This window comes from Anas platyrhynchos, chromosome 20 (genome assembly GCF_047663525.1).
Source record: "Anas platyrhynchos isolate ZD024472 breed Pekin duck chromosome 20, IASCAAS_PekinDuck_T2T, whole genome shotgun sequence".
NCBI classification, from domain to species: Eukaryota; Metazoa; Chordata; class Aves; order Anseriformes; family Anatidae; genus Anas; species Anas platyrhynchos.
This window is the reverse complement of record NC_092606.1, coordinates 4,057,586-4,072,627: the sequence shown is the minus strand read 5'-3', so window position 1 is coordinate 4,072,627 and position 15,042 is coordinate 4,057,586. Positions and strand designations below refer to the sequence as shown.

The 15,042-nt window shown below is 42.5% G+C and overlaps 1 protein-coding gene across 3 annotated transcripts in view; it reads left to right on the top strand.

Moving 5' to 3' along the window:
• ITGAE (integrin subunit alpha E) overlaps window positions 1–15,042 on the top strand; it is a 34,720-nt gene that overhangs the window by 6,332 nt on the left and 13,346 nt on the right. For 2 of the 3 annotated variants that reach the window (XM_005023105.5, XM_013102982.4), the window contains exons 2-21: window positions 1,028–1,142; window positions 2,490–2,587; window positions 2,981–3,051; window positions 3,590–3,707; window positions 4,294–4,434; window positions 4,776–4,897; window positions 5,540–5,691; window positions 6,358–6,508; window positions 6,972–7,107; window positions 7,740–7,853; window positions 8,124–8,245; window positions 8,983–9,134; window positions 9,481–9,634; window positions 10,222–10,372; window positions 10,456–10,523; window positions 11,280–11,415; window positions 12,268–12,398; window positions 13,190–13,330; window positions 14,266–14,487; window positions 14,898–15,028. In XM_005023105.5, the coding sequence (XP_005023162.4) occupies window positions 1,028–1,142; window positions 2,490–2,587; window positions 2,981–3,051; window positions 3,590–3,707; window positions 4,294–4,434; window positions 4,776–4,897; window positions 5,540–5,691; window positions 6,358–6,508; window positions 6,972–7,107; window positions 7,740–7,853; window positions 8,124–8,245; window positions 8,983–9,134; window positions 9,481–9,634; window positions 10,222–10,372; window positions 10,456–10,523; window positions 11,280–11,415; window positions 12,268–12,398; window positions 13,190–13,330; window positions 14,266–14,487; window positions 14,898–15,028 (2,626 nt within the window). Of the gene's footprint in view, window positions 1–1,027; window positions 1,143–2,489; window positions 2,588–2,980; window positions 3,052–3,256; window positions 3,408–3,589; window positions 3,708–4,293; window positions 4,435–4,775; window positions 4,898–5,539; window positions 5,692–6,357; window positions 6,509–6,971; window positions 7,108–7,739; window positions 7,854–8,123; window positions 8,246–8,982; window positions 9,135–9,480; window positions 9,635–10,221; window positions 10,373–10,455; window positions 10,524–11,279; window positions 11,416–12,267; window positions 12,399–13,189; window positions 13,331–14,265; window positions 14,488–14,897; window positions 15,029–15,042 lie in introns of those variants that run through there. The other variant, XM_072026193.1, reaches the window with a different exon arrangement.

The following is a 15,042-nucleotide window of genomic DNA, read 5'->3' as shown; positions in this document are numbered from 1 at the left end:
ACCGCAGTCAGGGCACGTTGCATGTCTTTGCCCTGACTGTGGTGTTTTACTTCTTCCACCGGTGCATTCGTAGCCAGCCTGGGAAATGATATGGAATTAATTGAATCACCTCATATTCAGCTCTGAGTGAAGTTAAAATCAGCAGAGATTCTAGATGGATAAAATTCACATTTTGTTCTTTACTAGTTTCAGTCAGGCATGGAGTTTGTGGCCACAGTCATCTGAGGTTAGTATGAGGTTTTTGAAGCTGTCACATCATTGACAGGGATTTGGTCATACAGCACAGCTCAGAGCTGGAACTCACAGCGTTTGTCATAGCACCGTGCTCCCAGCCTGTGCAAGAAATCAAGAGCTGAGATGTGAACAGCAACAAAGGTTGTCTTGCCACAGAATCTGACAGTTAAAACACCAATATCAACCCTGTTTTTGTGGGTTGCCTTGCACAAAGAAAGTAAGTTCATAAAAATAATAATAATAATAAAATAATAATAAATTACCTTTAGCCTTTAGGGTGCCAGGTCAGTTACAACTCTGTGAATGAGAAGTTTCTCTCTCTTTTTTTTTTTTTTTTTTTTTTTTTTTTTTTTGATGGCCATTTTGTACCAGTTTTGAGAAGTTATTGGACTTTTAGCAGAGCTGCACCCCCAGCAGAATATCCATAACATTTGGGGCATGAATTTATTCTCTTGCTGCAAAGTTTTGAGCTTTTTTTATTTTATTATTCCTTTTATTTAACATCCTGCAAAATCTATGTTCACCTCTCTTCAGGAATGTTTTGTTCTGTTATAAAGCTCGACTGTGGATGCCAAAACAGGACTTGCATTTCTTTATCTTCCGTTAGGTTGGGCAAGAAAAGTATTTGTTAATCTAAATGAATGAAATCTCCATAGCTTGGTAACTCTCCTTCCCACCAGCTGTCTCTGTGCCATCATGGTGGGTAGGGTTCAGGGACGGCTGGCTCAAGAGCCTGTCCTGGTAATGAGGACTCTGCAGGTCACCCTCTGTGCTCATTTATTTTTGTTTTCAGTGATCAAGTCCTTGAGGAGCTTTAATGTTGACACTGGCAAGAAGTGGATCACACCACACTCAGACTCTCCGTTGTGGCCCAAGGTTCTTCAGCACTCAGATGGGAATAAAACCATGTAAGGAACAGAAGAAAGAAAAACATATCCAGGCTTCCCAGGTCTTTGTGAATGATCGTGGTCTGAGCTCATGTAGCTTCTCATTTTCTACAACTGTTATTACAGGTTCCTCTGCCTGGGACCCAGAATTGTTCTTTGGTTCTTAGGGGCTGATATTAATGTTTAATCATTACGTGTCCATTGTCAGCTTGTTAGCCTTCATGATGCTTCTCCCCTCACCCTCTGCTAAGTCATAGCACTGTGCAAAAAAGGCTGTCTGCTCTTTTAACTAGATGGCAGAAGCAAGCAACTGGTTTTCTGCAGAGCTCCCTGGTATATCATGTGGTTTTTAGGGCTGCAGCAGTCGTGTCTACCCACCAGCTGCCAAAAGTTACGTTGTGAGCTTGGTCTGAAGACCATAAAGAGCTAGAAACTGCTATATTTTGACTGTTGGGTTTGTAGGGGAACAGAAAAGGATAGCTAGGCTGGTGAATAGAAGCCAACCACAAGTGGTTGCTATAGAGATAACCTATATTACACTTAGCAAAGTAGTAAGGCTGTGCAGCAGATAGCTCTGGAGTAAAGAAACCTTTCCTATCCTGTCAGCACAAAGCGGCTGACTCACAGAGCAGTCTCCATTTCATATGACAGTGCTGCCATTTCCTAGGATGGGGTTTGGACTTCCTTACTGCATTCTAGCCTCCTTTTATCTCCAGTATTTTATGGGCAAGTCACTTCCAGACCTCTTCCTTGGTCTGGGATAGCTTTCCTGAATTCGTTGTTCAGATCAAGTCCTACTTGCAGTGACAGAGAAGTGGGGGATGAGAGTAAATCCCCTTCTTTAACCCAGTTCAGTCAGTGGCAAAACTCCTGTCTGCTGTGACCAGAGACTGCTGCAGAAGAGCTGCTGGCTGCGTGCTGGAAACTTTCCCTGCCAACAGCCCAGACAGAACCCGTTTGGGACAGCAGTGTGGTGAGGGAGAACCTCATTCTTCCCTTCCTCAAGGATCTGAAAGAGAAACTGAACAAACTCGGTGGTGTGGATATTGTATGTTCCGATTTCCAAAGATGCAATTTGCTACTGGTGTCTTCTAGTGATGGCTGGGTGTGCAACCAGCCTGGAGCACTACCAGTTCAGAGGCTTTAGGGGAACAAATGTGAAGGTTGAAGATTTGTAGGAGAAAATAAATGTTTTCTTAGTAGCTTGTTCAGCTCAAAACCACACCGGTGTCCAATTAATTGAGAGATGTTGTCAGGATATGGTGTGGCATCCTAACCCACAGATTTTTTTTAGCACTCTTCAGTATCAAACAACTCTTCCTGATTGTGCCACCTTCCCTCTTTTCCGCTTTTTCTCTTGTTCCACAGGATTTTGGTTACTTCCTCAATAGACAAGGGGTTGGGCAGGCTGAGGAAGTGCACTCTTTTGCAGGACAAGATCCAGTGCCAGGAGATACCTCTGCAAGGTACAGTCCTACTTCCCAACACTTGATTTGACATGGGCATGAGGATGTGAGGAAGGAAGGTGTTTCAGAGAGTACTGAGCACATTGCTAGGTCCCTTAACTCAGCACTTCATGGAGGGAAATGCAAACCCATTGTCCCAGAGGTTGGGAGTGATGTCTTTGGAGGCTGCAAGACCTCTTCTGCCACAGCTAGGTCTTCACCTAATCTTTGTTGAAGTAGAGGCAAAGTTTTTTGTTTCCAACATATTAATTATTGCTGTAGCTGCTGATAACACTGATTCTTATTCTATCTGCCCAAGGCTGATAAGTACCATATCCATTTCAATATTTTTTCACCCGCACTGTTCTCCCCTCCTTCCCTCTCTTGTTCATTCAATCGTTCATTCAATTTCAGGAAAAATTAAAGGCTCCAAAAACGTCCAGGATGGTGGCATAGCTATTGACAGGAATTCCGACTGGATCCTGGTAAGGGACTGAAAACACCCATGGCTGGGAATGACTGGATTTTTCCAAAACACTGTGTATGTTTGCAGGGAAATACAAATGAGCAGACATAACAGAAGGACAAAGACCGAAAGCTCTTGGCTGGACACTGATTGGTTGGAAAAGCCAGCTGGTGCCTTGCCAGCCAAGAGAGAAAACTCAGAAGGGCCCTTTTCATTTTCATCAGCTGGGGACCGCAGTGGACCTCTTACCTTCCTGCAGCCAGCCCCACTCAGAGGAAAAGGGAGGACTGGCAGAGAAGGCTTGAGAGCCACTGACTTGGAGGCTGCCACCTTCAGCCTGGGGGTACCCCAGCCTCACACTTTGTGGGAGCTCAGGTCCTGGCTAAGCTGATGCAGCAGGGGTCATATCAGGGAAGGGAGTCACCACTTGCTTTTTTACACTTGCTAGGGTGCCTTTAGTGCTGTGCAGGGGATACTGAACCTTCACCAGATGGCATCTTCAGTCGTCCTCTGTGACTCTGCTCGTTATTCATTAGCCTTCCCTGCCACCCCCACAGGCTTGCCTGCAGAAGAAGCATCGCCGGGCCTTCACCACTACAGAGGACATGAACGGAGTCTGTACGCTGCTCACCGCCGACTTGCGCAGCACAGCTTTCCTCAACCTCACCAGGATGGGTATGGGAGCAGAGCCAGCACCGTGCCTTTGCAGAGGGCCAGAAATAGCAGCATGAGGCTGTGACCTAACAGCGGGGCCCTTCTGAGTTCCTAAGCAGGAAGGTCTATGGTCCGCTGGGAGAGACTTAAGAGTTGAATTTTATGATGTATTATACTGACTTCAGCAGGGTTACAGGGTTCAGCCCTGAAGACCAGCACAAAGCACCAGGGATTTTCTGTTGTGGTCTCCCGTGCATACAAAAGATCCAGCCCTTAAGCCTGGATTTAGAAAAGCATTTATATTCTTAGCAAATGGATATGACAGACATCCGCTGGGATTTTTAAAAATGCTTGATCAGTCAAGGTTGTTCTTTCCAACTTGCCTGAGCTATTGTGGCATTTAATCAAGGGAGCAGAGCGCTGGTTGTATGGCCTTGCTCTGCTACTTGCAGTCATTGCAAAGAATCTGAGAAGATTACATTAGACACCTATAAGGTCTCGTTTCATCTTCGCTAGGAAACAGATGCTGATTTTAAGTTATGTTAATTAGAAGAGTATTTTTTAAATGTAGACTGTCTTTTTTATTCTTGCTTTCTTTATTTTTAAGTTGAGACCAAATTAAACGGCATTCAAAGCAGAAACAGCAAAGACAAGTTTACTGCCACCAGCAGCTCTGTTAGCACAAACAATGTCAGAATTACTTGTGGTGAGCACTTTGGCGGTGCATGGAGCAACCACATGTGCAAAGGTAAGTACTGGACATGAACAAACATTACTTCCTTGAAAGCAGCTTGTATTTGTGTGACAGGAGAGAGCTGGGGAGGGAAAAGGTTGAGGTTTTGAAGGTTATGGTAAACTTCAATCACTATTACCATCATCATTAACTGAGATTTTTTAAAAATAAAACTTGTTACTACCATGTAGATCACATCATCAGCTAGACCTGCTTTCAGAATGGCTGGAAGTGGTCAAATATTTGTTTGTTTGTTTCTGGTTTGTTGTTTATGTCAATGTTCTTGAACTCTTGCTAAATGTTAGGATGTTTTGGTGCCTTTTCAAATGTTCTTTTATATTTAACTGCATTGACAGAACTGGGAACAGAGATTGCTGTCATTCTGGGTGGATCAGAGAACGCCAAGTCAGATGATTTTCAAAACACCAAGAACTCAGTCATCAATATGATGAAGTCAACGTGGCAGAAATGCTCAAAGGTGTGTGAAACTGCTCAGTCTTGTTTTCTGGTAGGCAGGATGACCAGAGCTCTAATGAAGAATGGAAAAAAGAGTCCCCCAGTTCTCATACTGCTGTTTAAACTACTTGTAGTGATGCTGGTAATAAATCTACATATTGTAATGCAAGAGTTAAATGTTAGTGATCCAAGGATGAGGAGTAGCTGAAGATGGGAGTGGAAGAGCTAGGAGTGAGTTTTCACGCCAGTAGCATGTTTTACCAGGCACATCTCTCAGGGCACCTTGAAGCAGTAGACATACAAATGAGTGAGGCTTATAAACCATTATTTTGAATGATTTAAATAAAGCCTGATATTTGGGGACAAAGTGAGGCTGAGCCATGTGGTCGCGAAAGATCTGGCCAGACAGGTAAAATAAATACAGCAAGTTCAGACAGAAAAATCATTTTAAGCCAAAGAAAATTAAGTCAGTTCCTGGAGCTGATCCAAAAGGGAACACCAGAATACAAATGTGTGACAGAGAGATAAAGATAGTTGATCTGCCTACTATTTGCAATGTAGGCCTTCCGTGTTTGTGCAGTAAAGTTTGGGACTGAACTTGACGCTCTGAGAGACTTAGAGATCCTTGTCTGACCAAGATGGCTTTGCCATCTTCTTTCTCCAGGTCAGGTTTGCTGTGGTGCAGTATGGAGCACAGACCCGAACTGAACTGAGCCTGCAAGAAAGCTGCAACAGATTAACTGCTCTCTTCAAGGTCCGAAATATGAAGCAGCAGAGTTCACAGACTGACATTGCAGCCTCACTGCAGCATGTATTGTAAGTTCACGTGTCTCGGGAAGCCCCTGGGACACTCAAGTGATTTGTTGCATTTCATGTACATCAATACAGCCTCCTGCACCTCCTCTCTATTCTTCTTGTTCTCACACCCTCACAGCTATCACTTTTCCAATGCTTCTGTTAGTGACAGACTTTGCCAACAGAGGCCTGTGAATCTATCTGTCTGGGGGTCTCTCAGGTCAAATTCTGGCTTTCACAAGGAGAAATTGCCAAGAGGCAAAGTGTGAAGTCCTTCCTGGCTGACATAGGGGCGTCAGCATGAAAATGCAGTCACCTGTGTCTTGCTTTCAGCATGTGCTTGTAGATCAGAGGCCTTTCCCATATTTTTCACTCATCTGCTGGGTCTCCCTGGGAGTCTTGCTTTCCTCCTTGACTTCATTTTCATCCCAATAGCATGACTCTGACAACACTGAACTTCATTGTAAAAATGTCCCGTGTGTTGCTTGTGAAGGCAGAGCTATCAGTTGTGGATAGCCAGCATCCCTGGAAGCATCATGTGCGCATGTGCTTTGCATGTCTGTACTGTCCAGACTTCTGTGTGCTGAGAGTTCAGTGAACATCAGCACCCTGCCAGCAGCACTGAGATTCCTGGCTCTGAAGACATAGCTTGTCCCATAAAATACCTCTAGGCTTGTTTTTCTACAGGGATGAAGTCTTTAATGAAAGCCATGACTCCAGACAGACTGACAAGATAATCATTGTCATGGTATCTGGACAAGTGTTTATAGAAGACTATCAGCTGAGAAATGTGATGAACTCCCTCAAAATGGCTAAGGTCAAACTCTATGCTCCTAAGGTGAGTAGGAAGAAACGTCAAAGCCACATTTTTTTGCTTGTAAGCTCATGTGTTGGATAGAGATGTTTCCATCCACTCCATGTGTCTACTTCTATGCTTTAGCAGTGGATGGAAGAAAAAGTGTTGCATTAGACATGCAGGATGTGCAATATGAGATGCTCTTGTGGCTCCCTTGACTCTCCCAGGCCTCTGTCTTCTTGATTCCAGAGAGCTTGTTTTGGAGGGTGTCAAGGAATAAGTTGTAGAAATAGAAGTGTCTGACTTGTATAATTCTTACGGCTCTAAAGCTTTTCTTAGCCTTTTCTTTGCAAATAAGGTTTTTCTGTGCAATCTAGGATCAGGGCTGCTTTACCAAGCTTTCAGAAAACTCCCTCCCTTTCAGGCTGTCAAGTTTTTAATTAAGGCAATTGTCTGTGTGTGTATGAAACATGCAGTCTCCATGGCTGTTGGCTTTTCTCCCTAGATTGGAGAGTTTGTTAGCAACCAGTGGGTCCCAGAAGATCTGCAGAAGGCTAGAAGTGACTGGCTCACGTTGTCTGCATATGAAGATTTTGATGGTTTCCTTTCAGAGTTGCAGAGAGACGCTCTGATTGAGTCAGGTAGAAGAAATTCCACTCCTCACACATCTCTCTTAGCTGTAACTTATAGAGTAGATCTGTGATGGTGGGTGGCTTCATTGCTTAGGGAACATAAATACATCCATCCAGGTCTTAGCCTGTTCTTGCAGTCACCTGCCCAGCAACAGTAAAACAAATAAAAATTATTTCTGTTACGTTCATAACAGTCCTCCTTAGCCAGCCAACCAGGAGGACAAGAGATCACATTCTGTATCTGTGACCTGCAGCCAAAACATTAGTATGGAAAGACAGATGGATTGCAATAGGTGCTTTAAAATGTACACATTCATCTTCCTTTCACTGTTTCTATTATGATACTTACACTTCTGGGTGTACTGGGAGCAATTTATTTCTATTAAACTGTAGCTGTTTTTTAAAGATGAAGACCTGATCCCCACAGCCTTCAAAACTCACAATTTTTTCCATAGCACCCATACTCTTGAACCTGAAAGCAATATGATCCTCTATATACTGCAGGGATGAGGAAGAGTTCAGCTGCCAGGCAGCAAGGTGCAGGAACACTGCATGGGCAATAATGCAAGGTTTCAGTTCACTCTTTGTTTTCTCTCCCTGTTCCCTGTCACCTATATTCAATTTTTTTTTTTCTGTTGCAGATGAAAGTATGCCAACTGAGACACCAGGACGCAGAAACATTAATGACAATGGTGGCAGCACGCTTCCTTCCTGGATGGAGAGCGACAAAGAGGAGGAGGAGGAAAATGGCTTGCGTACGTGGTGAAGTATCTTTCAACAGAATCATGCTGTGGACTGTCATGAACTGATGAAATCTGGGGGGGTTGCTGTGCTGTAAGCTTCCAGAGCTGAGCTGTGGCTCACACTAAAATGACAGTGGGCGGTCTTGGTGCCATTCAGTTGCTGTTGGAGTGAGATTATTTGTGTGTTGATTGATAACACTGGATAAAGAACTTGGTCCTGACCAACATTACTGAGCTCCAGGGAGCCTTCTCCTTACTCCTTTATTTTCCATATCCTGGCAGGCTCTGGGACAGAGATTGCTTTTATTTTGGATGGATCAGGGAGCATTGAGCCAGAGGATTTTGAAAGAGCAAAAGCATTCATCCACAAGATGATGAAAACACTGTATGAGAAGTGCTTTGAGGTACTCCCTACTCTCTTCGGCAGGCTAAAAGTACAAAGTGTGCTGTGCTTCGTTTAACCTGCCTCTTTGCCAGAATTTGGGACTGTGCAGGTTTATTTCCATTAGGATGGGAAGGCACTTCTGTAGCTTGCATGTGTTCTTGATGTCATTTTGCTTACATAGCAGTAGGTCCTCAGTCTTGATCCTAACAACACTGTAGAGAGAATAGTCTGTGGTTTGTTTGCATAGAAATCCCTAGCCCTGCTATGCTTGGAGCTCAGTGAGCACCATCTCTGCTTTCGTACAAGGTGACGGTCGTGACTTCCTTGTTTTCTGTCTCTGTTCCCATATCGTAACATCTATACCCACAAGCACAAAAGCAACGATAATCAGATCATCCTGGAAAATGAAGGAACGATGCACTAATATTACAGATAATCCTCTCTGAAACCTGCACATGTGCCAAAAACATAACAGGAAAATGCAAGTACTTAAAAACAAATTTGTGTTTCCCAAAACAATTTTTTTCTGTCTGTACTGACAGTGTTTTAATTTTCCTCACCTATAAAATATTTACAACAATCCTTGTTTCCGCATTACACATATTTAAGAGCCACTTGCTCATTAAGAATATGTTATTTCTACACAGTCTGGATAACATTTTCTTTCGGGATTTCTGGGCTAGTTGTTGTAGAGAGCTCTCATTCTCTGAATCAACAGTTGTCACAAGCAGATGCTTACTTGCTGCTTTCTTCCAGTGTGATTTTGCAGTGGTGCAGTATGGCTTTGAAATCAAAACTGAGTTTGACCTGCGAGAAAGCTGGAATCCAAATGCCACCCTCCAGAAAGTACTTGATATTGTGCAGGTGTGCAATGTGACAAAAACAGCATCTGCCATGCAACATGCCCTGTAAGTAACAGAAAAAAGGAGCTCAAGAAATGATGAAGGTGATTTCTGGGGCATTTCATGAGTAAGGGAGAGGGACTTCCATGAATATTCAGGTCCTGAAAGCAGTCCTGTTTATTTGGAAGAGGCTGAATGGCAGGCAGCAGTTTCTGTGCCATGTTTTAGAAGGTTGTAAAAGTCATCTGTCAGTGTGAAATTGCTGGTATGAGGGGACTCAGGAAGTTATAGAAAGAGACAGCTCTTGGCCATTTTAAGATAAATGAATGTGAAAGAAAATTTCTTGTCTCCTTGCTATGACTGTTAGCTGCAAATATTATTTATTTATTTACTTATTTTTATGTTTTACCAGGGATTCTATCTTCATTGAAAGTCACGGATCCCAGAAGGATGCAGCCAAGATCATGATCGTGCTTACAGATGGGGAAATACTTCTGGATGAAATGAACTTGACAACAGTGATAAGTTCACCCAAAATGGCAGGAATTGAGCGCTATGCTATTGGGGTAAGTTGGGAACCTACTTGGATCATATCTTCCTTCCATCTCTGGGTGGCACCAGGCAGGGGGAGAAAAGGAGAACTGAACCATGTGTGCCTCCAGTAAATTATATGAACTGATAAATGATAAAGAAAAACAAATGTGATCAAAAATTATGTCAGGCGTGAGGGTTTCTCAGTTCAAGTCTCTGGTAGGTTTCTTCTCACACTATTACCCTTGCCTTCTAGTAATGTCATTCAGCTATCTCTTCTCATCCTTTCTCTTACAGAGGAAGATGTTTGATTTTATGATTCCATGTGACTTACTGATTTCCAAACTTCGTTGTTGGGTACAACAAAGTTATATACACCAAATACTGCACCAGCCAGTTACATGAAGATGTTCTGTAAATGTTTTGTAAAGGTCTGGTTCCAGGAGACATTCAAATTGTCTAGTTCACTGGCTTCCAAATCAATTGCTATTTCTGGGTTTACGTAGGGTGGTTGAAGCTGAAATTTTTACCACCAACTCAAGTGATTCCATCCTTAAGTACATGGGAGAATAAGAGGATTCTAAAGGTTGCTTCTTCTGATTAATTTGCATCTCTTCTGCAGGTAGGGGATGCCTTCAAAAAACCAAAGGCCCTGAATGAGTTGCGGCTGATTGCATCTGGTCCAGATGACACTAATGTATTTCAGGTGACCAATTATTCAGCATTAGATGGGCTGCTTTCGACCCTGCAGCAGAGTATTATTGGGATAGAAGGTAAACAGAAGTTTTTCTATTTCATTGGTAACTTCTGAGGTATAAGGAAAAAGTGGCTCACCCTGTTTCTTTTGCATTGTCAGGTACTCAGGGTGATGCTCTGGAATATGAACTTGCACAATCTGGTTTCAGTGTGCAGATTTTGGATAAGGCAAGTATTCTGCATTTAACCCTGCTAAATAGTTGCATGTTGTGCTGCCGTTTTAATACTTGGAAGGATTCAGAAGGTCTTATGCAAGAAATGATGCTGATACAGAAGTTTGAGAACTATGTAGTCAAATCTCATTTGCAAGCCATTGCTTGCTTTGAAAAAATATCACTTTTTAAATGTCAGTTGTGAATTTTATTTTAGGATGGGATCTGTCTCACATGACCCCTGTTATAACTACTGGATCCTTTTTATTCCAATGCACGAAAGAGCTAACTTCAGTTGACAGCTTTGATTTAGTTGGCATTTGTGTCTCCAGAGCACAAGACCAGGGACTCCATCATGTTGCAAATAAAATAATTCCGCTCTTTCAGAATCCTCTGGCTTAAAACACTGGTCCATCCAAGAAAAGCATGATCTCTGTCCTTGTCAGGAGGGGAAGACAGTGGAAGCTGAGGAAGCTAATGAACATTTAGTAGCATTGGCTGTAAGGATAACAGTGATTGGATTTTGCAAACAATGACGTGTAGATAACTGGGAGATGTGCAGCTGCTTCTCTGGTGTTGGGCAGTCACCTTGCACCTTCAATACTAAGAGCCAGTAAAACTGCCCATGCTACATGGTCCAGGAAACAGTGCAGAGTTGTAATCCGGAAAACATTGCAACCTACTAAGGAGCTTTGCAGACTGATAGAGGTCACTAGCACTGGCAATTGCCCTCTCTTCCTCCATTTTAATTTGCACTATGTTATTTCTGCAGCGAGTCTTAATGTTTGGTGCTGTGGGTGCCTTTGACTGGTCTGGTGGAATTCTGCTGTATGATCTGGCAGCCAAGAAAGCTGTTTTCTTGAATGAATCAAAAGAAGAAGCCGAAAAAGCAAAGTATAGTTACCTAGGTAAGCAACTTACCCCTCTCTTGAGATCAGTGACAACCTGACTGCAGTTCTGTTTGTTTATATGTAGTGCAGCGTGTGCTGGCACTGACAGCATTTACGTGGAGACCATCTCCAGCTCTAGCTGAATTTTTAATATTTTCCATAACAGGAACAGAGATTCTAATGCAAACACTGTCTCCTTGTACAGCCTATTTGCTCTTACGAGTTATGATGTATTGTGGTGCTATTCTGTTAACGCATCCATTTGGTTTCACAGCATAAGAACACAGTGAAGGGCATTTTTGTGAGCTGATAAGTATAAATGTTTGACTTGCTGTGAGTGTCTGGAGAAGAAACAGTTTGTGAATCAATAATGTTCTTGGCGTAGTGACAAATAAGGCCTTGCTTATTCACCCCAGTGCTTTGTACCCTTATGATCCCTGTATTCTGACTGTAGCCTTGGTCTTGCAGTTCTTCCAGGTCATATGAGGTGCTGTGGACTGGTTGTGTCAGGATAATCCTTCTCTCATTACCTTCCTGTTACAAAAGCCCCATAACATATCTATTTTTGCATTTTATATGGAATATAATGTTTCCCTCACTTCTATGAAGGATTCTAAGCCCGCTAGCTTGCAGAGATAATTAATTAATAATTAATTTAATAATTTTTTTTTTTAAAAAAAGGTTTGTATATTTGATAAGCATTCAGGAACTGTGACAAATGCTAAGAAAAGTCGTCAAGAGTTCAAGCAGGTTTTTCAGAGCAGCAGTTTAGTCAATTACCTCAGTCCAAGCTCTGTGGGCTTCTTCCTTCAGGCCTAGAGTATGGTACTGACACGTATGATCTTTTTGCTCCTTGTGTGAATGCACCAGGATACAGCGTGGCAGTGGTGCGCACAGGATATGGACCCTTGTACGTGGCTGGAGCTCCACGGCACAGCATGACAGGGAAGGTATTGGTGTTTCAGGATGGCCACTTGAAACAAACCCTGCAAGGAGAACAGGTACGGTGCTTCACTCACGCAGGGGCAAGCAGGTCAGTAGGGGTCAGGGGTGCTGCATACATCTAGATTGCTCAAGCAACAGCCTCATTTTCTCCAGACAAATTTACACCCTTTGAAGCAAGAGTAAAGCCATTATAAATGTTTGAATAAATCCATTAGCCTTATTATTACTGTTAAACCCACTATGGTCATGCAGCCTCATTTTTTTAGATGAGATTTGTTGAAGTCTAAGTTTCTGGGACAAGTTGCTCAGCTGGGGGAAATTATCAAAGTTGAACTGCTCGCAGCAGGCTGCTGGAGGGTACTGGCACACTTACCTCACCATATTTTCATTGGTTAGAGGTCTCACAAGTAGGAATCAGAGAACTGCCGAGCATCTGATTTAGCTAGATGTGGATTATACAGTCTTAGTTCACTCCATAATACTTTGGGAACACCAGAAGAAATCATGAAATTTGGAAAAAGAGTGGGAAGACATTTAACTAAGTGGGGTGTACTATATTTATGTTCTGTTCTCATGGCTCATGGGGAAAGACGTCATCAACTGTGTTATTTTGCTTTTTATTCTGTCACATTGTTGAATAATGATTTTGGTACTGTTATGCTGGTTACAGGATCTGTCCCCGAGGATGGCAGTAATGTAATAAATAATAGTGAAGTGATCCACATATAAGTAGATATGTGATGTTTTGTTCTAAAAATTGCCTTACTGTTGCAAAGGACGCTAATTCTACAAAGCTATATATAGAGAATTCCAGTGAAAGAGCTGCTTGTCTTTTTCTGGAGCCCAGGTCGGATCTTATTTTGGCTCTGAGCTCTGCCCGCTTGATGTGAACCGTGATGGGGAGACAGATCTTCTCCTTGTTGGAGCTCCATTTTATCACATCCAAGGGGAAGAAGGAAGGGTTTACGTCTATCGCCTGGAGACAGAGGTAAAAACACTGGTAGCGTAAACACTCCATGTTGGGGATTTTCCAACCATGCCTAAGTAGTGACAAATAAAACATTCCTCCTTTGTGCTCTCACTGAGAGTGCTCTCCCTGTATGGTAGAGGACTGCAGGATGAAGCCAGCAGTCCTGTCTTAGTCATTAGAATATGAAAGAGAAAAAAAAATAGAAATAAAACCATTCTGTACCTAAGGTACACAGATATCACGGTGTGATAAAATTGTGTCTTTTGCCTGTACCTAGGCATTTTTTGGTGTATAGTTTGCTCTGCCAAACAATGTTTTTGTTTTTTTTTTTTTTTTTCTCAATGTTTGCACTAAATGTATACATTGGTAGCTGCTAAAACTTTACTTCCCAGGACTGAAGAAAACAAAACGTTTTGTGGGCCCAGCTACTGGATCCAGTATACCAGATGCATATATCCAGGATATATGTTAATTGCATCATTGTGAGTGAGAACTGAACATGCAAACCAGGATAAGCTCTCAGTGGTGCACTGCTAAAATTTGCTCAGGGCACATACCAAATTGTTGGAAGCAGAAAACGGTCTGGGCATCCATTCGAATTCAAACAACTTGCACCCTCTTGTGGCTTATTTCTGTAACGTAGTGCTTGAAACAAGCAGGGGATCAACTCAATCTGCTCATGATTTAAAAACTGATAGTACTGTAAGTGTGTCTGCTTGCATAGGGCTGTCCAGGGACACTGCTTCTGTGGGAGAATTTGCATGGAGTTGGATCAAGCTTTTGGTCTGAAAATTAGCTGTTATCTTGAATCTCTTATGGTTTAGGGCTTTATTGTTCACATTTTAAGTACTACCAATGTGTAGTGAGGTCTTTTTTTTTTTTTTTTTTTTTTTTTTTCCCTTATGTAAGAGTTACAGTTGTCTAAAGGGATTTCTTTCTCGGGTGTATTTCAGACTGGTTCATTCACCTTGGAAGGACATTTAAATGTGCAGGTGACCACTCAGTTTGCAAGGTTTGGGTTTACCATGGCCAGCATTGGAGACATCAACGGGGATGGATATGAGGATATTGCAGTTGGAGCCCCCCTTGAAGGTCATCTTTCAAACAGTTCCTCTTTTGGGAGCATTTACATCTTCAATGGTGAAAAGGACAAGATCAGGAGCTCTTATTCTCAAGTACGTGTCTTGTTGGGACTTGTCTCCAGTCCACTATGGGAGGGAAAAGCTTGTGTTTTTGTAGCAAGAGGATGGGAGGAAGGACTTTCACATCACATTTCTGTTGATGAGTGAGAAATTTGCAGGTGTTGGATGGTTTATATGAGTCCACAGGCTTCTGCAGCAGACCTGCTCCTTACTTGCAGTTATTCGCTTGTCTGCTTAGGCAAGGGAGCTGGATTCATGTGCTGCCTATAGAAAAATGTATTATTTTGTAAGCCTGACCATCTATAATAAGTTAATAGCCAATATTTTGTGTGTCAGGAGTGTTACAAAATCAACCTCACAACAGCCTCATGAAAAGAAGTGTATTTTTCAAAGGACAGGAGGGAGATCCTGACTTATATTTGCTGTTGTGTCTTTCCTATTAGAGAGTAAAAGCCTCTGAAATATCAGCAGGACTCCAGTATTTTGGACAATCCATTGATGGTGGTTTTGATTTCACTAATGATGGTCTCCATGATATTACAGTAGGATCACTGGAGAATGTGGTTGTGCTCCGGTAGGTAATGAGTG